Source organism: Clinocottus analis, unplaced genomic scaffold, assembly GCF_023055335.1.
Source record: "Clinocottus analis isolate CAN_PGR_092001 unplaced genomic scaffold, fCliAna1.0.p SCAF_3, whole genome shotgun sequence".
In the NCBI taxonomy this organism is placed as follows: domain Eukaryota; kingdom Metazoa; phylum Chordata; class Actinopteri; order Perciformes; family Cottidae; genus Clinocottus; species Clinocottus analis.
In genome coordinates, this window is record NW_027176042.1 from 17,641,246 (window position 1) to 17,668,664 (window position 27,419).

The 27,419-nt window shown below is 40.8% G+C and overlaps 2 protein-coding genes across 3 annotated transcripts; one reads left to right on the forward strand and one right to left on the reverse strand.

Annotated features, from left to right (window-relative positions):
• Positions 1–4,846: 4,846 nt before the first annotated feature.
• Positions 4,847–9,118, forward strand: ddit3 (DNA-damage-inducible transcript 3). The gene is made up of 4 exons (XM_068594135.1): positions 4,847–4,997; positions 6,442–6,504; positions 6,873–7,081; positions 7,323–9,118. The coding sequence occupies exons 3-4, from the start codon at positions 6,926–6,928 to the stop codon at positions 8,106–8,108; spliced, it is 942 nt and encodes a 313-aa protein (XP_068450236.1). The 5' UTR covers positions 4,847–4,997; positions 6,442–6,504; positions 6,873–6,925; the 3' UTR covers positions 8,109–9,118.
• mars1 (methionyl-tRNA synthetase 1) lies at positions 9,101–27,116 on the reverse strand. Of its 2 annotated transcripts, XM_068594132.1 has the most exons (22): positions 26,884–27,116; positions 23,330–23,420; positions 22,424–22,502; positions 21,962–22,093; positions 21,186–21,261; positions 20,707–20,891; positions 19,606–19,715; positions 19,249–19,365; positions 18,456–18,659; positions 16,902–17,103; positions 16,666–16,740; positions 16,230–16,400; positions 15,627–15,722; positions 14,731–14,848; positions 14,349–14,562; positions 12,774–12,905; positions 12,423–12,527; positions 11,908–12,103; positions 11,129–11,200; positions 10,805–10,831; positions 10,381–10,494; positions 9,101–9,822 (listed from the first exon to the last, which is right to left on the reverse strand). In XM_068594132.1, exons 1-22 carry the CDS (start codon positions 26,984–26,986, stop codon positions 9,673–9,675), a joined length of 2,769 nt encoding a protein of 922 aa, XP_068450233.1. In that variant the 5' UTR covers positions 26,987–27,116; the 3' UTR covers positions 9,101–9,672. The 2 variants fall into 2 exon arrangements, with proteins under 2 accessions (XP_068450233.1, XP_068450235.1); XM_068594134.1 differs by lacking the exon at positions 10,805–10,831 and having other exon boundaries at positions 9,102–9,822.
• Between the last annotated feature and the right edge of the window lie 303 nt (positions 27,117–27,419).

Consider the following 27,419-nt stretch of genomic DNA (forward strand, 5'->3'; position numbering starts at 1 on the left):
AAAAATGCTCAGAGGTCTTTCAGCATCGTTTAGGCTCCAGTCATTCTTCAATCTAACAGTCAAATTGCGATGGTAAGCTATATGTCAGCAGTCCCCCGCCCTCCTCCTCCTCCTCCACTGGACAAAGTAAATATTGAAGTCCTCAGGCAGCACGGAGCAGCTGAACACAGAGGAGGCTGTAGGGAGCACCAATTGCTCACAAATCTGTTTCTGGTGGTGATATGGGGGAAAACGAAGTGGAGACGAAGAAAAGGATGCCTGGAGTGTGTGCCTCGCTGCCAGTATACCCACCTGTTCAGACGGGCTTTTAAAGCGTAATGCCCTACAGTCTCTTGCTTGAGCTGGTGGTTTTTGCTTTTGCCTTTTTTCTTATGTCTCGTCTTTGACACGTATGTCGGCGCCAAGAAATGAAGAAGTAACTGGTTACAGTTGATAAAAGCACATTTTTATATAGGTATTGATAACAATGTCATGGCCTCAAATACAAAGAAATATTTCACAAAATTCAAATGTATTACTGCACCCATAACCCTTGTATTTCCTCTATTTTAATGAACAGCAGCAAATGACTAATAATAACAATTGTGAACATCAAATGGAAGCAGGGATAAGTAGTCAGAGAGAAAGAACTGACATCAGGAATCAAAAAGAAGCTCGGGAAAGGAAAAGGAAAACCACGCAAGGGTCCTCTACATCAGTTTGTTAAATCTCCCTGAATGGGTCTGGACAGGTGAGGTGTCTGTGGTGAAACAGAGAGGAGGACAGAAGAAGTGGGCGGAGGTAAGCAGAGTAAAATAGGATGGATACCGTTGTGGGGCAGAACGAGAGGCTTGCAGCGAATGAGAAAAAGAGGCGACGTAGACTGTAGTGTAAAGAGGGGTGAGACGTAAACAGGGTTTTAATAAGGGACTAACGAGATTGTCTCCAAAGTCGTTCTAAAGATTCAAACACAGAAATCTCAACAAGTGGATGTGACATCTAGCTGTTAAATCTGGACAAGAAAAGATGGGATTGAGTAGAGAACTTGAAAGCACTCCACAATAAACCTGAAATCGTAGTTCTCTGCCTTTTGTGAATGCAGGACATCTTTCTTTTACAGGAGATGATAGATGGTGGACCTTCTGAGGAAATAAAAATGCAAATTAGTTGATTAATGAGCATCATCCAGACAATAGAGAAGGGCATTATTGGCCTCAGCTGTGATGGGCATTGGCAAAAGAGATGAATGTCGGAACAATGGGGACCGAAAGGATTGCAGACAAAGCACTGTAAGTCATAATTGTTGGCAAAATATCCCATTTATATTGCCTTAGAATCTCAACCATGCGTCACTGCCACTTTCAACTTTCCCTTTTTATTCCACACACGCAACCAGAGATTCTTTTTTATTTTTCTTTCCCAGTTTTCACCAATAGGCCAGCATGTCTGATAAGGTGAGGAGGTTTGTCTGCTGGTTGTCTGGGACCCACAAAAAGAGCCACAACACACAATGAGACAGGGCTGGCCAGGAGAGAGGGGGGGGGAAAAAGGGATTTACTGTATCACTAGTACATGTTAACAGCTGTATCAGTTGGTCTCAGTTCAGAGAAGGGAAGGATTCCGACAGCTGGTGTGTGTGTGTGTGTGTGTGTGAGTGTGTGTGTGTGTGTGTGTGAGTGTGAGGGGGAACTGGGTGTGGAGCCTTGACCAAGGGCACAGGACAGAGAGAAAAGAGTGTGGTGGCTGGAAATTTCCCAGACTCTTTCTGTCTCTAAAACCAAAGAGAACAATAACCAAAAATGTAAAACATTTTCAAACATTAACAGCCACCACTTTCTTCTTCTGCTTATTTCTTCTTCTTCTTTTTTTGTTGCATTGTTGATTTAGTGACATTTCAAACACCAGCTTTTCTTTTAAATCAACGTGGCAGCACAACAAAGAGCTGGACGATAAGACAATTTATTATTTAAAAGCATGTACGATAGTTATCTATTTCATTTCTGTTTGTTTAGCTTATTTGGTGTTTATAATAGATACATGTGGATATTATGCTTTATAGTGTGTAAAAAGTTATGTGGACATCCTGGACTTGCTTTTATATACTGTCATACATGACATTTCGGTATTATGTAGGTCTGTGAAAACTAATTAGAAAATGATGATATTGACAAGGCAGACCAAAATGTATTTAGTGAGATTAAGATACCACAAGTTACATCACAGAAACTGATATATCCAAATTCAACGTTCGTAAAAACCTAAATCTCTTCTAAAAGCAAATCCACATCACCAGACAGCAGTCAGCTGGTTGTTTGAAGATTTGTTTACACTTTGTCAAAAGAGAATAACACAATAGCGTTTCAATAACAAATACTATCCATAACTCACTGCATTTTTACTTGTGTTTTTCCTCATTTTATTAAGCCTTTAATACATAATAATGACAAATAATTGCCAGATTTCGAAAGTTACATTTCTCTGGAAAAAAAAGAGCAAAAACAATTTAGCTAAAGGGACATTTTCTGACATATTTATTGACAAAACAACAACAAAAGGACAAGGCAGACTGTCATAAGTACCGATGTAAACGGGTTAATAAGGCTGTCAACAGACACAACAATCAATTAGAACAAACAGGGACCGTCGTCGTCAGACTAAACAGCAAAACAAGAGGCAAACTCGATTCGGGGTTGTAAACAGTGTTTTATAATGAATACAACACAGACGACGGGACCGACAAAATAAACAGACGGCAGGCGTGCAGAGGGAGGGCGGGAGGGGTGTGTGGAGAAAGTATGCTGAACTACTCAGCAACAGCCACTCAAGCCGTGACGCGTTCACGGTGCTTCCTGCAGCGCTTTAACCCGGGTCCTAGAGACAGTATTTGAGCTTTCTATTCGCTACTTGGCGCTGTTGCTATGGGGGCTGTGCATGTTGAGCCGTGCGCGTGCAGAACAGTCTGTGTATGTGTGTGTGTGTGTGTGTGTGTGTGTGTGTGTGTGCTCGCGCGCTGAGTTTTGGGATTAGGGCAGAAAGTGTCAGGAGCTGGGTGAAGCGCATGATGAAACGTGGTTTTATTTTGTTGTCACTTTTGTTGTTGTTGTTGATTTCGCCTGTTGTTTACCTTATTAGTGTCCATTGTTCACCACTGTGCCTGTAACAGGATCATATTTACTGTCTGGCTTCCTGTGTCTGATATGGTGACCTGGTTGAACTCTGTGGCTTTAATCTCGTATTTCATCACTTTATATAAAGTAGTTTCATTGTATGTGTGGTAGTATGTACGAGCTTTGACTATCAATTATGGTGTCACAAAACTATAATGTTCGTGAAGGAATTTATGTCAATACAATAATCTCTCATTGGCTATTTATATATATAAATGTGACATTAAAGACAAAGAGTCTATAATTCTATACTAAATAGTAAAACTAACATTTCAACAGAGACCTAGTGATTATTTTTTATAAAATGTATCTATGAACACAATGGTACTCATCAGTAAACGTATAACAAAGCTACAGTGATAGTGTGAACATTATGAATAGGGAAATGTTTTTTGACAATGTTTTCTAAAGGCTATTTCAACGAGTATTGTAAGTTAAATTGATCTATTAATGCCTTTTTAATAACTAGATAACACCATATTGTACAGCCTTTCTGAGGTCCCCAATATTTTGGAGAGTGGGTATTTTAACTAATTATTGTTTTAGTATTGTCAGCCTATCCTGTTATTGTAAGAGTCAACCTTGTTTTTTTTTTTTAGTGATGTACAGGTTTAAAAAAAGAGCCAAATGAATCAGTAATAATTAAGAACACACGAATGATAAACACACCTATTAGAGACAAAACCATGTATTAAAAGTTGCTTTATCATTGTTATTACAGTCTAATAAAACATGTATGCTGAATTCCATCACCAGCAGCTGAATGTATAACCGGACACCTACAAGGGGACAGACAGCCTGCTGTGGGATCACACCCAGCTCCACAGACGCTCCTTCGGTCGGGCGTATGTTTTGATATCTCGCGGAGCTGCGATAGAGCGCGCGGTATGAAATGAATGAGAACACGACACCACATGTGTACTTAAAGTCTGGTCTGCTGCATACTACAAATACCGGACAAATAAAAGAGATGTGCCGTCCACCATCACACCTGGTCCGGTAGAAAAGTGTCTTTTCAAGGGAGGACCAGTTATTATTATTTTTTCCCTCGTGGATTATGGAGTACAGGGGGGTGTGTGCAATGTAAATCGACAAACTAAACCCAAGTACCTGTAATCAAAAGTCAGGTGAAAACAAGCGGATGACATTACAATTCATTCAAATTACAGATAATAATAAAAAAAAAACAAGAAAGCGCGAAATTGATTTTTTTTTCTCACGATAATATAATTTGTGAGAAAATCGATTCAGCTTTTGTGTTCCGGAAACAAACAATTCTTCGACATTAGATATCCATGCATATATGTATATTTTTAGATTTTAGTTAGAGCCAACACTGTTTAATAAAACATGTTCCGATTCTGCTGGTGTTATCCCCAGCTAGAAATTGGTTGCCAAGCATTGCATCATTCCTTTCATGTGACTCCCATACGCCCCAAATTCGTCCTGGCCGTCTTATGACTGCATCACAATTGCTGCTCGTACAAACTATACAGGCTGCACGGGCTTGAGAGAGAACCAGCAGCAAAGACGACACGAGGCCCCGCCTCGCTGCTATATTTAAGGTCACCCTATTGGATGTCGTTAAGGAAAAGATCTTAACTCCGACCTCCTGATTGGACCGCTGTAACGTCAATCACCCGCATCCACGGTAGGCTGTCGCGAAACTACCTTCCCATGCATAGTTCGGTTGGCCTCTCTCTCGATATAAACACCACCGGGAGTTTCCGAAAAATCACATTCAGCCGTGAAGACTGAACAATGGTTAACATGAGCTATCACCAATTTTTACTAAAATATCCACATTCAAGTTCAAGACAGTCGAGAAGGCGAGCGAATAAAAAAAAAAGGGTAAGTGGACATTTTGTTTTTTTCCGATAGTTTTAACAACTAGTCGGTCGGTGTTTTGTCAGGCTTTCGGGGAGTAACGGCTCGCGTTACTGGACTTGAAGTGGTCTGATGTCACGTTACTGGAGAGGGAAACGAAACAACAAAAAAATCTGCTATATAAGTGTCTTTTTTTACAATAACAGTCGTCTTAAACCATCCCCGTGCACACGGATTGGTTTTTGGTGTCGCCTGCTTCTGACTGACAAGTTGTCAAAGCTCAGGCGGACTTTAAGCGACCAAGTTTTTTTATAGGAAGCATTTTGACTGTTGAGTGTGACAAACGTTTTAAATGCGTGTGGAAGCGACACCAGCCTATGCTTTTTATTTATTTATTTATGTTTTTCAGTGTGAAGTAATTTGATTAAAATAAAATAACATTCCTCCGTGTGACGTCTGGCCGTAATGGAGGGCTGCTGACTCGAAACGGAACGCGGTTTTTATTTTTTGACAGCTCAGGTTATATGTGTTGTCCCCACTTTTAACAAACCAGTTTGTAGTAAATACTTCGTAATGAATGGACAGGTGTTGAGTTGTTTGTCTTTCTCCCTCCAACACACTCTTTTCCTTTCTTTTGTTTCGCCCATTCCTCCTACTGGACATACATTTCCATGACGTAATTGTCTTGGCTTACAGTGGACATGGAACCCAATTTAAGAAGAAAATATTACAATTTAGAATAAAAAATAATCGCATCAGAAAATAATTGATACGATTTACCGAAACCAAAGTGTTTAATGCCTGCGCTAACACAGGAAGTTTAACGTTTGACAACAATTTGAGGAGATTAATTTGATTCTTTAACGCTTGTAATTTAGTGATACACATTACTGCCAACAATGTTAGAATAATGTTGTAATTCCCTTCTAATTGCAAATTAAAAGGAGAAACTAAATTCCTTTTATGAAATTAAACTATTCAGTTCCAGACTGGCTTCATTACACGAAGTAATTATTAGGCTATTGTTCAGTATTTTTTTGTTCTGGACAACTTTAAATAATTACAAAAATATAGCAGTCGACCTGACTGTCAGACTTGGAGAGATCAATAGATCGTCGTTTTTAACCACTTGTTTATCGATCGCAGCGTGTTTTGAGGTCCGCGGGAAGCAGGGGGCGCACTAGAGAACATTTTGGCCTTTGTTGACAAGAATTAGGAGACATGCATTTTATTTCCTCCATACTTGTTGATCAGTTTAGCAATCAATGACAATTTATTAGATAAATTATTACTTTTTTTTTCTCACCATTTTCCAAATCTCCCGTTAATGCTAAATTTAAGGCACATTTTGTACCTGGTCAAGAATGCTCTGTATTTGTGCAAACCATCACGTTGATTTTGAAATGTCAGCAAGTTTCAGCAGACAGGAGAAAAACCTAACCTATCAAATACTTTTCCCCCCCTACAGAACTGTTGGGACAAGCTATCTCCAACAAATTGGCAGACTTGATTAACAGAGACTTTCTCAAAGGTAAACTCTTACATTTGACATTCTGAGTGCTGCATGCTGAAGTTAAGATTGCGACTTAACCAATTTGTTCATTCTAATACAATATAATGCGTCAATATTTTGTATACATATTGTGAATCTTCATCAGCAATTTGAGTGCAGTATTCATTTCCTCAGTCAATATCACAACTAAGTAATTGACACAATGTACTGTGCCTTTGTCTAGTTTTCGTTATTACAGTGTAAATAATTATACAGTTAAGATCTTTTTGCAGAACTGTCAGTGACGATGTACACCAGCCCCTTGTCACTGCATACCTACCAACTACAACACAAGTTGCAGAACAGTGAAACATAAACAAGGCATGTCTGCCCTCCTCCCCCCTCAGGTCCAGTGTGAACCGTGTGGCCGAGTACCTGTGTGTTGCGACTGATTGGCGAGATGACTGCCGAGTGGCTACACCTACCCCCGCCATACCCCCCTGGCGTGGGGCCGTTGTGTGGTGCAGAGTTGGAGGCGTGGTATGAGGACCTGCAGGATATTCTTGGCTCTGACACGGGAGGGGCAAAACTGGCACGTGCCCCCACATGCACCGAGGTCAGTAGCTCGAAGAATTACATGGATATCACACCCATGATGAGTGTGAGTGTTGTAGTTCATTGTATTTTGGTTAATATTTCCTTTTTATTTATTTTTTAGGCTTGATTAACCATTTTTGGAAACAAAATTAATTCATATACCAAGTGATGTGAAATGAACTTACACTGCAATATTTGACTTTGCTATTTGACTTGTTTCGAAAGGTGTTGACTTTTCCGTTTTTTGTTTTTTTTTGTAGAAAGAGCCGGAGTTTCTGGATGTTCTGGAGAGTTGTTCTCTGACGTGGCTGACGGACGGAGGCCAGACGTGGGGCGAGGGTGTCCAGAGGACGAAAGAGGAGATCCACAACTCTCAGCCTCTGCATCACACTACCACCTCTTCATCCCCCTCCTCCTCCTCCTCCTGCATGAGTCCAGCTGTGGCTGAAGAGCGGCGGACGGAGGCTGAGAGTAGGAGAAGGGGCGATGGCTCGACGGGAGGCGGCAGTGATCTGCTGCCTCCAGAGTTTTTCGAGTTGCTGAGTGAAGGAGGAGTGGGAATGGTGGATCCGAGTGGAGCGGTGATCAGCGGTGGCTATTATTACCACCACCATCAACACCACCAAGCTAATAATGTCCATCCCGCGTCTCCCTCAGCCAGCGAGGAGGAACTGCCTTGTGTCCCAGATTCTCCATCCTGTTCCTCCTCAGCCTCCCAGTCGCCATCTCAAAATTGTTCTTCTCCCTCCTCACCCGTCTCTTCACCCTCCGCCTACCCGTCCTCCTGCCTGGGAAAACGCAAGAGGACCACCAGCGAGAGGGCCAACAGTGCCTTGTCCTCTTTCGCCTCCTCCACGCAACACACATCCTCATCCTTCTCATCGACCAAAAAGAGTCGCAAAGAAAGAGAGCAGGACAACGAGAGGAAGGTACAGGAGCTGACTGAGCAGAACGAGCGCTTGAAATCGGAGATTGACAGGCTGGGCGAGGAGGTACAGAGGACACGTAGAGCCTTGATAGAGAGACTAGTTAACACCAGGAAATGAGGGGAAGTGAAAGACGGGAATAAAAGATGACAGGTCCTAATGAATTGGAATAAGCGGTGGTGGGTAAAGATGTAATATGGTGGTTATGAAATGCCTCTTGGACAGGAAAGGATGGTAACCAAAGAGATATTTTATAAGCAAGATGATTTTTGAACACAAGAGCTCAAAATGGCGAGAATTAGGAAAGTGATGAAAGTCGAGACAAGAAAAGGAACAGAGAAAAAGGGCTGCAACAGCAATGCGGCAAAATAAAGACACAGCATGTATTAAGGAAAAGGAAGAACAGACGGCACTAAGTGCAAATGATACCGTGGTTATGATGAATGTTTGTCTTTTTTAAGAATGCCTGACACGTTCCATCAAATAGGATGGCAGAAACCGTTGCGAGCATTTGATGATATGTATGTTGGACAGAAAGGAACTTAATTGAGTGCGTTTCATCGTCATCCATTCCCACCATTTTGCAATAATTATAACTCCTATGTCAAGGGCTGCAATTTGGCTAGCAGAGATTATTTGCCCCTATTTGTCGAGTTTAGGAGCTCAGGAAAAGTCTGAAAGTGCCCAGTGTGAGTATGAGAGAATGATTTTGTTGGTTTTTTGGAAGCAAATTCTTAATCTTTCTTACTTTTTTTTATAACCCATGGCTTGTGTGTATGTGTGTGTATTTAGATAAAGTATGTAGGACCCGGCTATACTTTCGAAGCTGACCTTTTCTATCAATATGGAAACTTGTGGAAGAATCACCACAAGATGTTCTACCTTGATATACTATTTTTATATAATGCTGTATTATATACACAATTGTACTGTAATGGCTTGTACTGTAAAATGCCAACATATCCTCTGTTAATTTCTCACTGCAGACATAAATTGGTAATTGTAGAGTAATATGCATGGCTTTTTATCATTTATGGCATCAAATACATGTATTTTACCACACCAATAATTTTATTCTCCATTGTAATCCCCAATTTGCAATAAAAGAAAATAATGTGCAATTTCTCGTGTCATGTAATGTTTATTTGCGTGAGTGTATGACTGATTTGTTTTTGTAAACTAGAGGTAATAGACAAAGGGGAAGAGTAAAGACAATTTTCAGGTGAACTTAATCAATTTAATTTCCGGATCCAAAAAAAAAGGTATTTGTAGCAAATAGTGATTAAAAAATAAAATTCCAGGGGATAAAAAGGAAAAAAAAAAACACCTTTTAAATGTACAACACACCTTCCAACACTAATATCGTATGCTGACTCTATCACAGGGAGAGTATAAAATCAGTTTCTTTTGGTGTAGGGATTTGGAAAAATCCCTCCATTCTGTAGCTGTATTCATTTGAGTCTCTCTTTGTGTGTTTTCATTTCCCCGTCGGCCCATCCAGCATTTCATTAGTCCTTAGTGCCAACACCACATTGTCTTAGATCCTGTCACGGCTTTGCCTTTAGGTAATACCCTCATCTCTCTTTTAGTGTACATCTTGTTCACATTCGCCACAATACCTCAAACCATTCTACTCTTCCCTTCCTCTCGCTAACCTTCATTTTGGTTTCACTTCTTTCCTGTCTCACTTCTTCTTGCCTTTCTGCGGTGCAGGCTCAGAGCTTTTCCCCTCAGCCAGAGCCAGCTGTTTCTTAAGGTCCAACAGTTTGGCCACCTCTGCTGTGATCGCAGCCTTCTCCGCCTTCTGGGTTTTGAGTGCTCGCACCTTTTCCCCCTGTGGTAGACAAACATGTCAGGGTTTAATAGATTTCTCACAGCTTTTATTTTCACTTTCAGCTTTTATAGACAAATAGAGGTTGGCAGCTTTGTCAAAAATATAGTAAGCAATTAAGTAAGGCGTCAATTTGTGGGTTAGTAATGATCCGCGTTTGTCTTGATTTTGGAATTGCTGAGAATTGCAACAATTGATCCCCGAAAATAATAATTATGAATTTGGAGAAAATACTACTTTGACCAATTGATTATAATTTTAAACATTACCAGACAATTATACAAATAAAGATACTGATTAGATGTAGCTCTTAAAATTAGCCACTATTTATTTTAGCGACCATTGGTTTGTTGCGCGCAATTTGGTTTTTCACGGAGATCGTTTTTGTTCCTTACGGAAGATGCCATCCGTTTTATTCCCGTCATAAAGATTATAATAAAGACAAAACATTTCAAATCATCTTATGTAAAACATTTAGCCTAGTGTTCTGTTCAAATGATGGATTGATTCAAAAATGTAAAAATTGGGTTGACAGTTGATCAACTAAACCGGCAAACTCACCTGCTCAGTCACAGCCTGCGTGAGCTGCTTGGCTTTTTCTGGGTCCACTCCGTTCACCGACGGCACCTCGGCAGCAGCGGCAGGCTGGGTGCTGCCGGCGGGCTGAGCTGTCGTCTGAGGGCGCAAACAGACAGATGAAAATGTTTTGGAATTTGTTGCGTTTTGATGGTTATTATTTCGAGAGATGACATGCTTCATTCATCATCATTTCAGACAATAGCCCTCTTCACTCAAAATGCAGACATGATTTTATGAGTCACAAAGTGTGAACGGACAGTGAATCGCGCTGGACACACAGAGATGAGTGTAATATTCTAAGGACGAGGACGATAGATGAGCGGCGAGTGTTAGTGAAGGCGTGAGCTAATCAATATTAACATAACCAGTGAGGAGTGACTCTTCACAAACAAATACCACTCGATACCTTTTTTTTGGGGGGTTCATCTTCAGGCTGGAGACAGGCGGTTGGGGAGAGGTTTGGAAAAAGGGATTATTTGTATTTATGTGATGGATGCTTCATACATCATTTAAACATTTACAGTGTGTTTGCTCGGCATCATGTTTCAAAAGGCAGATACTCCAATGACGTACAAATTCATATTCGGGGCGGTAGTTTGACAAAAGCCCCTGAATGGCAAAGCATTATCAATTATTTCTCATTTCATTATTCATAAATAGTCAACCAATATTACTACAAGACCTGTATGAACTCATGCACAGCCCATTAGTGATCATACACATTAAATACCTGCTGTCCACCAAATCTCTTCTTCAAAGCCTCAATCTGGTCCACCTCCAGTTTCTGAAACAACGGACTGACCTGGGAATAAAAGGGGTCGGCAGGGGGGACGAAAAGGGAGAAAGTCAAAAGAATGTATGCACAATTATTTACAAAGTTTTGCGATTGTCGATCCAGCCGTAGGCCGGTGTTGCTGGAAGCTTTAACCTGGAGACTCTGTGCTCGTCTTTGAACAAAGGGGATTATCCAAGTAAGTAAGAAGATAACTATGTCTGAGGAAATTTGCAACGTTTCGATCATAATTACAACTCTTCAAAACAGCATTACGTGATTTGTCAGAGAAGTTGTGTGCGCATTAAGTTAGTTTTCACATTAGAACAGTGTCGTCTGCTGCTCCTTGCCTCGAGAGCTCAGTCACAAATCATTATAGCCTTGGAGACACTATAGCCACTGGTCACCAGAATTAGGCCTGGAGGGACAAGTGGCCCGAGAGAAACTTGCTGTTCGAAGGCTGAGCCCTGAAAACATCATCTAGGCTATTATTCCTAAATGCGTGTGTGTGTGTGTGTGTGTGTGTGTGTGTGTGTGTGTGTGTGTGTGTGTGTGTGTGAGATTACACGACTGTAATGTCCTCCAGAGTACTAAAATATTGACAGACTGTTGCATCCTCATTGTATCACCCAGCATCAACATGCAGGAGGTTCCACAGGTTCGAATGCACGAGCTGAGTGTGTCTGTGCGTGTGTGTGCGTGTGTATGTGTGTGTACCTTCTTCAGGTCATACTCACAGTGCCAATGCGGTGGCCGGCACTCAGGCAACACACAAAGGTGCCAGTGCCTTGCAACATGGTATTGATGCAAGCCGGAGGGGCGTTGAGTTGATCCCTGATGGTTTGGCTGACAGCTGGCATGTACGGCAGCAGCATCACGGACAGCAAGCAGGCGATGTTTACCGACACGCCGGTGACCGTGCCCGCACGCTGCCTGAAGAAGAGAGACGGAGCGCAAGTCAGTCAGACAGATCATGAATCTAAATATTTGTGTTAAACTTATAATGGATTGAAATTACACCCCAGCTTCTCCTCTTCTGGTTGACTTTTCATTACAAATATGTATTTCTTTAACAAATAAATGTTACATGACTACATGATTGTGAATAAAGGAATCATTTTTCTGGAAAGGTGAGCTGTTTGTCTCTGTTTTAATATCAAATGAGACCTCACACGTCTGCAACACAGATCCATCTCCATTGTGTGACTCTACAGCCGCACAGATTGTGTTGAACTGGTCAAGGCCTTCTCACCTCTCTACGTCTCCTCCCTTAATCTTCTTCCAGGGTTCATTGACCTGAATGTACTGGTTGCCATGGCGAGAGATGTTGAGGATGTGTCTCAGAGCATCGCGGATTCTGGTGGAAAATTGATGATTAATGTGACAGCGAAATTCAACTTATTATTCAGAATCTACTCAAGTAGAAGTCTAATTATGGGGTTATCTATTAGGTTCATACTCACTCTACATATACATTTTAAACGACTGAATTTATCGATTGAAAGCCGAGCAGAGTTTGGCTTTTTAAAAAGCCAGATTAAATAGAGTCATATCCCAACATCAACCGTTTGACAGGGAGCACATGCCAGTCCATGAGCCTTACTTGACTTTGTCCATGAGCTGGATGTACTGCTGCAGCTCCCAGCCCACCAGCGCCAGGAGCTTCTTCTCTTCCTGCTGGAGCTCCATCACAGGCACGCTGCCCTCAAAGAACTTAGTGACAAACATGCCAGCTCTGGAGGTGAGAGGGAGATTAACAGAGAGATTAAAAGAATAGAAATGGGAAAGGTGTGAGAAAGGCAGCAAGAGAAACAGGGAGAAAGCTAAATGAGAGAAGGCTATGTTGCTTGACTTGCTGATTGTTTCTCAATGATAGATTTTGTTACCAGATGAAATGCAGTGTAAAATAACACAACACAGTGTGCTGCATCGAGCCTCACCAAGGCTCCTTCATGGCCTCCACATTGTAGCTGTGTCTGCAGCCAGTGATTTTTAAAAGGACTTTTATGTGTACATCAGGAAGATGTTGGTAGTGAGAACGTTTTTGTCATGTCTGATGCAACACACTGTTCTATATTTTACACATCGCTCAGCCTCTGAGGAAGGTCTGCCAGACCACTGTCAAATGTACAATGAACTGAGATTTTGATGTGTGGGCATGAACCTTAAGTGACCCGCGTGATACATTTTTAATCAGTTTTTAATTAGTGAAACTAATTCCCGAAGTCAAAACTAAAGCCTTGAGATTTTTCCTTTTGGCATAATGAAGATCAACATTCTTACTCTTACAATAACTGAGAAATCGTAATCAATGAAGTCATATCTGCTGCTGGTAAAAAAGGATTTAGCCATGTCAGTTTGTCAAGCTGACAAAGTGGACAGTCGAAGTTTCAACCGAACAACGGCGATCAGCTGGAACACCACAGCCCGGAAACGTTTTTGAATTATGGAAAAGCGGGCCCAAGATGGACACACTGTCGCTAATGATGTAGTGATTTAGTAACTGGATTCAGGCGGGGACAGAAATTATTTTCTGAAGCAGAATACTTTTTACCTCCAACACCTCAGGCTGGATGCAATCTACAAGATATTTTTGAACCAATTAGGCATCAACGTTGCTGCCCGAGACCAATTTTGAAGATCAAGGTACTTTGAAAAAAAAAGCTGCTGAGAAAAATCTTTGATGTGGGATTTAACCCTGATCTTTTATAAAATCATTTGAGGCGATGTAATTGGGGCTAAATTACGCCATCCCAAACAAATTTAGAAAACTAGGGTGAGTCTCTTGTAATAGTTACTGCGCTAACAGACTTTATTTTCATTGAGTACAACAATCTGAAAACTTAGTTGTTAATTGGACTGGATGACAGTTTTGCAGCATATTTACTTTTTGAGTGAAACTTATTATGAACAAAATGTGAGCAATTTGAGGTGGATTGCCCCATTTTCAGAATTTTACAGGTGACACATTTTGGCCGATCAAAACCATTTAAAAAATAAATAAAACATGTCCTGAAGTCAGATGGCTGGGACCAAGTAGCATGAGGAGATTGGTGCAGGTTACCTTGTTACCTTGTTAGAGTCATTAGTTGAATTCCGACCCAAGTCTAAATTCTACCATTTGCTAATCACATATGGAGTAAAGGAATTCATCATAAAACATATGACTATTATCAACCTGTTGATGAAGTTGCCCAAGTTGTTGAGCAGCTCAGAGTTGTTCTTCAGAGCCATGTCAGCCCAGGAGAAGGCTGAATCCTGTCCCTCTGGACGCACATAGAGGAGGTAGAACCGCCACACATCTGCCGGGATGCCCGTGTCCATGGCCATGTCTCCAAACACGCCCACACCACGGCTCTTGGAGAACTTTGTGTCCTCATAATTCAGATACTCTGTGGGGAAGTTGCAGTAGAATTTACGCTCAAAGTTTAACCTCAGTGTGAATGTGAAAGTCTGAGTTGCCAAAAAGGATAAAATCGATTTTAGGATTGGTTGTGAATCCCAAATCAATAGTCAAATAACACATAAATAATACATCAACTGGTGTAATAAGTGCTTACCAGTGGCAATGAGGTGGCTGACCAGAGTGTAGTTGTCCTGCGCTCCCAGTAGGGAGCAGGGAAACACCACGCTGTGGAAAGGCACGTTGTCTTTGGCCATAAAGTTGTACAGCTCCACCTAGTGACAGAGACAAAACACTGCACTGTGAGGATGACATCATATTAGATCATCATGAGATCATCCAGTTCAAAGAGGACTTATCAGCTCTCCCCAACCCCCAATTCTTTTTTTTCTCCCTCTCTCCGTGTGCACGTGCACGCTCTCATGCACACGCACACACGAGAAGCTCAGTCGTTTGGTTGCAGATGGAGAGAGATGAGATGAGACAGAGTGAGGAAGATATGGTGGATCTTACGCTTAAATGAAGTCCACATGTAAATGAACACACTTGTTAATACACGTGTGGGATGTTCTACGAACACACAAAAGGTCAAGTAGTTTCCCTTTTCTAAGTAAAGCTGATGACAGCATCATGACCAACAGAAACCAAGTAAACCTATGGACGACTAATCATGCTTAGATCTTCATCTTAAAAGGGGAGGAATCTCACCACAAAGTACAAAAGCTTTGCAGTGTCTCCTTCACATTATACTGCGTGTGTATTGTAGCGGTGATCACAAAACTGACTGTGCATTTTATTTATAATCAAAGAGGTTATGTCTTCATCTGTTTCACATTCGGGTTATATGGGGCCAGAAATTACACAGTGCTTTTAACACGAGTGCAAAAGACCAGATGGAGCAATGAAAAAAGCAATCAGACCCACTATGTTGCAAAGAGGACGCAATCTGTGCCAACCTTGTGCATCAGTACTCTGCTCGGCTAATAACTCCTGGCGTGCGTGTGTGTGTGTGTGTGTGTGAGTGTGTGTAGGAGCCAGGGTAGGGTTGGTTACCTGATTAGGATTCTTCCACCATTTCTCCCATTGGTCGGTGTAGTTGGCGGTAATGGACAGATAACCAATGGGGGCGTCAAACCACACGTAGAACACCTGCAGAAGCACCAGAGAGCACTTTGTGTTAAAGAAATTGATTCGGGATTGTTTGAATCTTGAAAAAAGGAAATAACTGAGAAGGAATGAAATATCCTAAAGATGCACAATGTAACTTCATTAAAATTCCCTTATGTATTAGTGTTTGGAGACATTTAGATGAGCGCACTCAAAGAAGCGGTCAGTGTGACCCAGAGCGTCTCCCAGTGTGCTATTAGAGAGCACTGCAGTATCATCAGTATCTGAAGCATTTGTAAACAGCTAATGAAGTGCGTCGTCATTTTAAATGTTTAATTAGGAACCTGACCTGAGATTTTAAGTGTTTCCATAAATTTTTTAATTTTTTCTCAGCAGGTAATTTAGCTGAGCGGTAGGGCTTTATTATGCTTGAAGAAAAATGAAAAGTGGAGTGTGCATCTTTTCTATTCTATAATTAACTATCAATAAGCAAATATTTATTTGTAATGGGAAAATACATCGTTTTTACTGGAGGTGACAATAGCAGACCTTATCTGTAAAGTCAGGATGCGGTACTGGCGTTCCCCACCGCAGGTCCCTGGTGATGCAGCGAGGTTTGAGTCCATCTCTCAGCCAGGAGCGAGTGATCTGTTTGGCATTTGGTGTCCAGTCTCCTGTGCTGGTTGACTTGTCAAGCCACTGCTCCAACTGAGCCTCCAGCTGCATGAGAGAATGAGCGAGAGTGAAAATGCTGACAAAAACACCAAATGTCATTACGCCAAAACACGGCTGCGGAAAAGAGTAAAGCCGTTTATGTAATAAAATGACAAGAGGGTTAACAAGCTGTCTGACTAGGAAATCTACATTACACTTGATGTTTGTACTTTCTAAACAGGCTTAACTCTGTGTGCAAATACAGCGGTGTCTAAACCGCAGAGTGGTCTAACCACGTCTATACAATGCAGAATGAAAAGCATGCCGGTACCTGAGGTAGGTCCAAGAAAAGATGTTTGGAGGAGCGTACATCTGGAGTCTGCCTGCAGACTTTACACTGGGGTTCCTGAAAGAGACAGCTGTCAATACTGATCAAACGCAAATGTTATATCACTCGCCAACGCCATCATTCTCCTTTTAATAGTCAATTAATGACAATACACAGCATAGATTCATCATGATCATCATCCTCCTCCTATCATGGTCAACACGCTTCTTCCGACTCACCCTGAGCTCCACAGCATTGATGAGCCGCCCACACTTGTCACACTGGTCACCACGAGCTTCTGGGTAGCTGCAGTGGGGACAGATGCCCTCTACGAAGCGGTCGGCAAGGAAGCGCTGGCAGTTTTCGCAACGCAGTTGCTCCACCGTGTCTTCCAGGAGGAAACCGTGCTTGTGGATTCTCCAGAAAATATTCTGGGCAATCCTGAAAGGATAAGCGATGACAAACATAGTTAGAGGGTTGTGCCCGGGATGCAAGGACAACATCGCAGTTAAAAAAGGTGCACGAACACACTGATAAATGTGTAATGTGAGAACTGACTAGTCATTAAACCCAGACTGAAAAAGTGGCTAGAAAATGATGTAAATTTGGATGGATAAAGCAATAAATGCAGCAATGTACTTATAAGAGAGTGTTATAAGTTTGTGAAAATAAAACATGAGGTAAAATGGCTTAAAAAGCTTATGGTAACCTTTAGTGTTAGATTTGCAAATATAAAACCCAGCATCCAAAGTACTTTTCATGAATCAAGACAAAAGTCTTTAATCTGTGGGCCGTTTTCACTTCTCAAAGAAAAAGATTCTGGTGCATGGTGTTTGATGCCTTTTATGTTTTACTCATCAAAGAAAAGCCCACAAAACAACACAAGTTTTTATCTTCGTAATCCCTTTCTATGTACAAGCTCAAGGATTAAAGTCTCATCTGAAGAATGAATATAAATAAATAATAAAAACACATCTTTCCACATCTTATTTAAAGACCCAGACAAAAACATAATCTGACACTTTATCCATACACACTGACAAAAAGCCACACCAACTCCAATGTGTTTATTGTTTCAATTATTCCTTAGAGCAACAATCCATAACTTTGAAACAATTAATTTTCCCTCTCGACTTGAGTTACCTGATCAATATTTTAAAATAGATTTTTTTCAAATTATTAGTCTTGCCAATGCCTTTCCTTTCTGATGACTTAAAAAAAAGCTAAGGACTTGAAAGTGATACAGTTTCTTAAATACAATCTAATAGTTAAATGAAGTCAAGAACACTCACCTTAGTCATGAGCGGAGGTGACAGGTGTCACACGTGATAACTGTAGTTCAGTCACATTAATCCTTTTTTTAAAAATATGCTTTCTTGTTGGCTTTTATTCTTTTGTTTCGGTAAATGTCACTAATATAAGCGATGACCCACATTCTATAATCACGGTGAATAATCTGAGATTAAGGAGAGTAGAATTTATGTTTGAGAGGCCTAGACATTCACACCAGTATCTACTGTAAGATTATAGTAATCGTACGTTACGTAACTGTATAGTGGGATGGAAACGTGTTTGCCCTTTCACACCAAAGCCAAGCAGTATCAGAACCACATGCCACCCAAGAGAAGACCTAGGTCCCTGAGAAACTCCCTGTTCAGCTTCATCTTTGTTTTTGTTTTCAATTTTAAGTGTGATGAAAGAAAAACCCAGTCTTTACATTTTTCACATAACTGTGGATTATTTGTTTTTAAAAAAAAGGCCTGACTAAAGTCTTCGTCCCTGCTTCCACTTACTCAGTCTGCTTTTCAGTTGTGGTTCTGCCAAAAAAGTCGAAGTCAATCTGGAACCACTTGTAGATGTTGGAGTGGATGGCATGGTACTTGTCGCAGATCTGCTGCGGAGTCAGACCCTCCTCTCTGGCCTTGTTCTCTGTAGCTGTGCCGTACTCGTCTGTGCCACATACAAACAGGACGTTCCAGCCTCGCAGGCGGCCATAGCTTCAAGGAGAAGATGCATGCGAGTCAGGACAGTAAGATATAAGAGGGGATGGCAAGGGACAGAGAAAGATGTAATAAAGATTAAAGAAATGTAGAAAAAGGAAGTGTGAGGTAGAAAGTGGGATAAGTGGAGTAAATGAATAACCAGTAAGAGGGGACGAATAAGATACCTTTACATTGTAACGTTGAAATAGCCTTTAAATACATTACAGGTTTGCATATGCCTGACACTACAAGAAAGAAGAAGAAATGATCCTTTATTAATCCCTTTATTATTAGTCTCTGCATTTAACCCATGCTGAATAATTAAGGAGCAGTGTGCTGCCGTGAGGCGTTCAGGGAGCAACCAGGGGTTCAATGTCTTACTCAAGGACACTTGGACATGCAAACTATGGGGAGACTGGGTATCGAACCTTGTGGTTACAGGATGACCACTCTCCCCATAAGCTACAGCCGCCCCATAAATGCACAAGACTGCGTACACTCTTGTGTAAATGTTTTTTTTATTTTTTATGTGTCGGTAAAAGGTTATCAGTACCTATAGTATGTAGACAGAATAAAAAAGGAGTCCCAGGCTTTAAATCCATACCTGCAGAAGGCATCAGCGCTGAGGACGCAGCCAATGATGTTGCCCAGGTGGGGGACGTTGTTGACATACGGCAAGGCACTGGTCACAAGGAGGTTTCGCTTGCCCTCCTGCGGCAAACTGATGGGAAACAAACAGATATGGGAGTAAACATTTCAACTAATATATCACCATTAAAACTTCCCCAGTTGATTACTTCAGATTCATACATTTTTAATAAGAAAATAGCGCACTTAATAAATATGTTTCACATTTTAGTTTGTGGGTCTTCAGTGATGGGATCACCACAACATCAAATAACATCCTGAACTGATAAACTGCAACAAACACACTCACTGAAAATGACTTGCTTTTACTTACATGGGGTGCTGTCTTTCTGTAGCCAACAGACCGGCGGTCAAACCTTTGCTCCAGGTTAGAGCAGCGGCCTCCATCTCCTCTGCGGACACCATGCGTTCACTTTCCTCAGCCTAAACAAGCATTTAGACACAGTCATCAGCTGGGAATTAAACAAAGAGCAGTTTGTAAGGTTATTAATCTCCCAAAATTGATATTTATTTTTTAATCTTTAATCTTTAATTTTTGCTTTGTTTTTATTGCTGTGACAAAACACTCTACATGCTATTTTGAATAATTCCCATGACATACAAATCATTTAAAATGTTAGGATGTCTCACAAAGACGATATGCATAAGATAAGAAGCACTGCATTATATACAAAGTGACGGTATCGTGTTCAGTATTTTTCAACATCTGTTATGGTTCTGAAGAAAGAAGTTCACGAATGTATTGATGAAAGTCCGTAGAGTCCTACTGTATTGAGATTTTTCCTTTCCAACAGGGTCAATCTCTATAAAGAACTGTCAATGTTTTAGAATTGTACGACCAACTCCCACTTGATCTTTTGACCTCAAAGCCTAAAGCAAAAACATTAAGCTATCTGAGATACGCAAACCCCGCCATTTCCTCTGACAGGGAGCAGTGAGTGCTGCTGCTAAGATTTGATTGACACCTGTTCAAATCCTCCCATGATTACACAAGAAAGAGAACAGAGGATAAAGAAAAAGTGATGTAACCTCGACATGATTTCATACAGCCAGGTTAACTTTGACACAGAAGTTGCATCTGCTTTACAGGAGAGCCCCGCTTAGTTTAAGTGAAGAGAATTCGAGCCGTGCAATCCTTTCATTGCTTCAACTTTCTTCCTAAAATCTACGGTGGGGTAAAGACATAGAATGTGGGAATGCATATGTGTGACAGGACATGTGTTTCACAAGGTGCTGTTTGTGTTTGCGCATCTATAGAGCACGAAGAAAATAAGAAAGACGTTTTCTTGGAAACCTCACAGAGCGTACATGTTTCCTGAGGCGAAAGCACAAGTGTAGTTAGTCGCTGAAGCCTCTCAAATTTGTGTTCAGTAAGAATGCTTTAAGTCTGATCGTTATCCCAATGATCTGATACCTCAGCAGGGTTGCTGTTGCATGGCTGCGTGCCTCTGCACTGGCTGCTCTGAGGGGCAGGCTGCCTCTGCATGAAGCTCTTGATGCCCTGCAGGCCTTTCCCCTGCAGCACTTTCTGAGCAGCAGACTGGCAACTGTGCATGACAGCCCCGCGGTCAAACCAAGCCTTCACAGACGTGCGCGTGCCTGAAAAATGTGAAAAAGGCAAAGAGAAATGGTGAAATGCGTGGATATATTAGGGAACAAAAACAAAAAGGAAATTTAAGGGAAGCAGTAAGGGCCGTTAAAACACAGAGAACGCTAAATTATAAATACGACATTTGAAAATAAGATTCATGAAGAGAATGTAGGAAAAAAAGAATAGAAAAATGATAAATCAAAATATAAGAGCAATTGAGGCATTTAAGACATTTTTTTTTAATGTTTATATCATTTATGCATGACCAATAACAGAGAATTTTAAGGTTTATTGGTACTTACCCACTGCTAGTGAAGAGTCGGATAAAACGGGGTACAGCGCAGCCCACAAAACAACATCTGCAACTGAAACGGCTTCCTGAAACAACAGAATTTCTTTCAGCAATTAACACACAATATTCCTCAACTTGTATCCTTTGCTGTCATCCCATCAAAAACCTAACCGCTATTTCAGCATGATTGTCGTGTATGCTTGAATCTCACTAAATGGAGCATGTGCTCTGCTGTGACAGCCTTAATGTGTGTGCTAAACACATTTTTTCTTTAGCGTTACACAGGGTTCCTCCAAGCCATGCCAATCACCAAGAGACTTAACAAAACATATTTCTGTACACATGAAATATATGACAGACGCAGATGACTTGTTGCCACAGGGGCTTCAAATACTGCAGAGAGCTGATCCCCATGCCCACCCACCCATCCACACCCACACTCAGGCACATCTGCTACATGAGGGCGCTCCTCCCCAGATGAGTCTTTTTAACTTAAAAGCGCATCACTTGCTCAGCATCAGCAGTTGGAGAAAAAAAAAAAAAAGGAAGAAAAAGAAACGTTGCCGGAGGAGCCTGATGTGGCACAGAGGAGACGCTCAGTTTAGCTCAGCTGAGATTCCACGGAGGGATGAACTTTTGACTTGTTCCTGTCATATATAGTCTGCAACAGCCTCGTTTGAGGGAGTATGCTTATATTTATCTCCTGTCACTCTCAAGCCATACGTGGCTACCGAAATAGGCACATAAAGATCGCACTGGCTAAAAAGGGAGATGTTGATGCTGTACCCCAGTTAAATATGGCGTGTTCCCCTTGCTCAAGCTCTGCTCCATGTAGTTCAGGGGTCCTTGGAGGACCTTGGACACCTCTGATCCTTTCCCCTGCAGCACTGCCATGTGAAGGCACTGTAACAGTGCAGGCTGCAAAAATAAAGACAAACAAAAAAGGGAGAATTGATTGAATGACATTCGATCAAGCTCTAAGCCAAAGAAGCATGACTGAGGTTAAACAATTTGTTTTCTTAAACCCTACGGAGCATGCTCATAGATTTATCCAGTACATTGTTCTTTTGTAAGCATGAGCTTTAATCATCTAGCTGTGTGGATTCATGTCCCTGTTGGCAAGACATTGAGGAACGGTAAGAGGATTCTGCTGAAGAGAATGTACAAATGCATGAAATGAAAATAGTGGAATGTTTTATACAACAGATTACAATGCAAACTGAAAGGTCTGTTTTATGAGGAGCTTACCTGGAGATCTGTGGCCTCCCATTCAAGCCACTGATTGCAAAGCTCACTGGCGTCTTGTCCACTTACTTCAAATAGGTATCTAATGAGTTTCAAAATGGGAAAATTAAGGAAGTGCTGTCAATCAGTTTAAGCTTGTTAGGTAAAAAAAAAAGAAGAAAAAAAAGAGTCTGTTATGTACCAAACAAACAACCATAAAATAAAGACGACATCTTCACATTTAGGATTTAATTAGAGTGGGCCTCAAAATGTTATTGCCATGAAATCATTTAGTCAAACTAAAGCATTAACGTTTACTGGATTTCGTTCAAGGCCTCTGTTTAAAGTATAATTGCCGTATTTTTTTAAATCAATACGCTGCCAGATCCGTCAGATGTATCATATTAAATTACACATGACTGTAAATGACTGGTATAAATGGTAGATGTACTTGTATAGTGCCTTTTTAATCTCCGACCAAGCTTTACACTACATGTCATTGAGCCATTCCCAACCCTTTTTACACTGACGGCAGAGCCGTGCATGACGACTAACTAACCAGTGACACCAAGAACACATTGATATGGACCGGAGGAGCTGAGGATCCAAAAGGATCTGCTTTGTCCCTGAGCCACTGCAGCTATGGAGTATAGGTTTAGTATATTTGGTTTATTTGCCCAGGCTTTGAGATATCCAACTCAAATGTAATGTATGAGGCTCACAGCACAGGAGCCTGAGCCGTTGCATCCTGAACTCTATACATGACTAATTGAGATAAGTGAAAATGTATTTATTTATTTTTTTAACTGACGATTTAGGATGTTGCATATCTGAAACCTTATATAAAAAGGCAATAATTAGTAGTTTCCACATTCATGCCAACTAGGTATTGGCATTCAAATATGACCATGCAGGAAGGTCCATACTGACCGGCAAATGGCATTTGGGCTGAAAAGGTGCAGACCACCGGGCAGGAGCAGGGCTGGCAAGGCTGGACGGCTAAGGAAGGGCACCACTCTCTCTGGAAGTAAAAATAAAATCACATTGTTTACTTAGATAACACCAAAAAGTGTATAGTGTACACACAACAGCAGACATGATTGTTTTGAGGATGAGCCTGTTTGTTGACGAGTTCAACTAAATTCTTCAACAGTGATAGTTATGCTGTAAACCATCTTTCTAGTGTGTGTGTGTGTGTGTGTGTGTGTGTGTGTGTGTGTGTGTGTGTGTGTGTGTGTGTGTGTGTGTGTATGTATGTATGTGTGATCAAATCCCAACCTCAATACTTTACTAATTACTAGAATAACCTATTCAGCGGAGAATAGTCAATTAGAAGGTAATGGATGTGATCTTCCTAATCTGTAATTCATGTAAACCACGTGAGGTTTTCTCTGAGGATTATTTTATGTCAATACATTTTTACTTGTGTCTTCACTTCAACAATACAATTTGAATCAATAAGGTGACTCTAGAATTCAATAAAGCAGAAATAATTACAATTTCAATGCATTCATCAAAATAATTGCACAATTTTGAAGACTTTGTAGTGAATCATTTGATGAATAAGAAAATACAGATCATCTGAGATAATCTCAGTTTAATCAACCCACTCCTGTATTGTTCAACTGATTTTAAATGAACAGTGACTTATATAAAACAATGTACTTCTACACCCCTAATGCTGTTTATATAATGCATCTCTGAGCCCACCCCCTTCATTCATAAACTGAGGCTGCGTGCCAGATGGTCTTGGTTATTCATCGCTGTGATCCAGCTGCCAAAGAAGCACATCTCTCACATGCCTGAGACAATCACAGCATAAGCCCAAAGCCGGGATGTGTTACCATTTAATTAGAATCTAATCTTCTTTTACACAGCATGATCTCCATGATGCTCCACAAGATAATGCATCGAGTGAGAAATTACCCACAGTCGCAGTGGTACCACAAGTTTTAGAAATAGTTGAAAGGGCTCCTTGCATTAAAATAAGCCTCTCTTTGGAAAACATTTTCAACTATTGGTCAGAAATTAGTCACATGGCCATTAGTGGACCCCTATCACAAGGAAAGACGGGTGTTTTTTTCTATTTCTTTTTTTCCTTCTTTCCTTTCTCGCATCATAAACCAGCCTCTTTCTTTTGTATTCAAATGAGTTCTTAGGTCTTTCATTACCTAATAAGGTTTCTCTGTTTGGTGCAGCCTTAACAGCCTGGAAGGAACAATGTCTGATCGGATACTGAACTGAAACGGTTGGCAGGTTCAATACAGCCTCACGGCTTTGGAAAATATGATTTTTCCAACAATACTTATACACTAATTAAAGAAAGTGTGTTTTTGTTTGTTTTGTGTAGAAATATGGTTGAGTGAAAAAGGTTCAGCATTGCTCAAAGTACTTTATACTACGCATCTTCACTATTTGAGCCAACTTTTATGTGTTTAAATATGGAGATTAAGCAGTGCAACTTTTTAAACATGGAAAGTTATGGGTCTGATCAGTGCTGGATAGTACTAAGTAAGTACATCAACATAACAACAAGTACACTGTATTTAAGTGCAACTTAAAAGGTAATTGTATTTCACTTGAGTATTACTATTCTATGCACCTTTTACTTCCACTTCTAATATTGTACTTTTCACTCCACCAGCCTATATGTATGTGATAGTTTTATGTAATAGTTACTTTCAGTTTTAAAGCTTTTGGAACTGATTTATTTCAGTGTTCTTACTGGGAAGTTTATTTACCGCTGATTTACAGATTTCTTTATAGAATGAACTGTATATCTATAGGAAAAATACTTTTGAGGCCCAGTGGCGTTACGTGACAGACCTGTAAGTGGTATTTCCACGGTTTGGCTACTACTTAGAATTTGTGCATACAGAAGATCGCCGAGAAATCTTGATATTTTTTTAACTTGGAAGTCAAATTTTTTTGCTTCATGCACTTCTGAGCAACTTTCGTCGGAATAAAATGGGGCACCGTCTCCAACTCAGCACTCAGTTTTCTTTTTCTACACCCAAAGCTACAAAACCTGTTGTTCTTCCTTCATTCAGTGACATCATTGAAGGCAAGGAAAAAATTCAGAGTGCTACTTTAGCTTTGGTAGCTGTGTGGTGCAATGCCACTCAAAAAGATTGTTGATTCTCTTCCAATGTTTCCTTTCACTTTTGTTAAGTTTTCCATTTGAAAAGTTATTCCCTTGGTCATGATGTGAGTCATTGGTTAGTTATGGTAACACCAACCAAGGTGTGTTTTCTCCCCCCGAAACCAATCTAAGTGGTTTTATAGCCTGAACCTAACTTCCTTTGGAGACAAAGTCTAATTTGAAAAGACACTTTGCAAGTACGGTGTATTTAATGGTCTGCCTTTGAAGAAGCAGCAAGAGTCGCCAACAAGCCACAGCGCGGCAAAACCGCTTCGAGAGCCGTTATTTTTTCTAATTTTACTCTGTGAATTAAAGATGTATTTTTTGACCAAACCAGAATTGCTGATTGTTTGGAAGAGTGGAAAAACTAACGGATTATTGTTAGTGGTGAGTTTTATTTAGTTTCTATAGAGTTTGAATAAAGTTTGCTAACGAGTATGAGAGGCCATAAGTTTGTCTTTTCATTTGGTGCAGGAGAGTAACTTGGATTCAGGATTTTCTGTTTTGGTGTAATGATATATCCTTAATTTACATTTTGTGAGATTATTCCGCAAATGCACCCCTTGCACACAATACCTCCTGCTAGATCTAGGCAGAGCCTAATGTTACAATGATAGCCGTGGTTGGCACATGTCAAAAGGGAAAACAGTACTTGGCACAACACAAGAATGGTACCCCTTTTTAAAAAGGACTGGACTTGACTGAAAGGAAAAGACAATAAATCAATTAGCGTTTCACTATAGACACTCAACACTGTGCATCTGTTTTTTGTGCAAAGATGTATGTTATGATCTCTAATTTCAATGTGATGTCCACATCAAATAAATAAAGCCATAAAGTTATGTGCCATTCTCCAGATGTGTCATTAGTGTAATAACCTGAATGCAACAATGATCATTCAGAGATAATCACAATATTCGTGTCAAGGTACTAGGTCAAAACAAAAACAAAAAAAAAGTATTTGATTGTGTCTGACACACTCTAAGTTACACAATCCAAGTAAACCCGGACTGTTCTAGGCATGAAAGGCATGCTGTTGTTTACAGGACAGGTAGGATGTCAACATATGTTGTAGCGACACGAAAAGAACAGCACTTTAACAAAACAAACAAAGCAGTGGTGTGCTGGAAGAGTTTTCTCGCTGCTTCTCAGATGCAGGTTGATGACAGCTAGGTTAGCACTTGATCAGGACTTCAACTCACCAAACTAAAGGTTACAGATACAAACGCCAGTTATAGCACAAACTCAGCTCGAACCTCATTATAAGGTTACGTTATAATCAGTTATTAGACACCAGTATAGTCATGTTAGGTCTAATGTTTGGCTAACCATGCTGTCTTACCTTCGTGGTTGACATACTGGACGTCACAGTGAACTCCGGTCACTTCTAAAGCAGCTAACACCTTCAGGCAGTGCGGGTTGCCTTCACTGACGAAGAGCTTCATCTGGCCGATGGATGTTTGGACCAATTACTGGCTTTAACGGTGGCAATATGTATTTTACTTTAAAACAAGACAAGCAGCAGCTGGTTGTAACTTTGCCGGTGAGAGTGTGGTCCCCACGCTGATGCAAGAGCCGTTGGCCTTTTACAAATGGCGAAAATGTAGTTTTTTAACGGTATCAGTGTCGTTCATAGACACGGCAGCTGTCTGTTTAATGCACTACACTTCCTAGAATCCATTTCACAGATCGTAACTTCGTCATTTCCGAGATCTGCTCGTTTTTGTTACTTCGCACGTTGGTAGCGCCGGGCGGGATGCGTCTCCTGTGGTGTGCATTACAGACCGGGCGACGCTCTATAATTAAACAAGCGCTCCAAAGCGCCGCCTGCGATCTTATTGGTTGTGTGTAAAATCATATCGCGCGCTCGTAGCCAAT

Bases quoted from the DNA above. Each gene is read 5' to 3' on its own strand.
- mars1 (XM_068594132.1), bottom strand. From the start codon at position 26,986: ATGAAGCTCTTCGTCAGTGAAGGCAACCCGCACTGCCTGAAGGTGTTA. The intron at 23,421-26,883 runs GTAAGACAGCAT...TTTTACTTCCAG, and splicing joins CCAGTATGTCAACCACGAAG to AGAGAGTGGTGCCCTTCCTT. The intron at 18,660-19,248 runs GTATGGATTTAA...TTCTCCTTGAAG, and splicing joins AGCGCTGATGCCTTCTGCAG to CTATGGCCGCCTGCGAGGCT.
- ddit3 (XM_068594135.1), top strand. From the start codon at position 6,926: ATGACTGCCGAGTGGCTACACCTACCCCCGCCATACCCCCCTGGCGTG. The intron at 7,082-7,322 runs GTCAGTAGCTCG...TTTTTTTTGTAG, and splicing joins GTGCCCCCACATGCACCGAG to AAAGAGCCGGAGTTTCTGGA.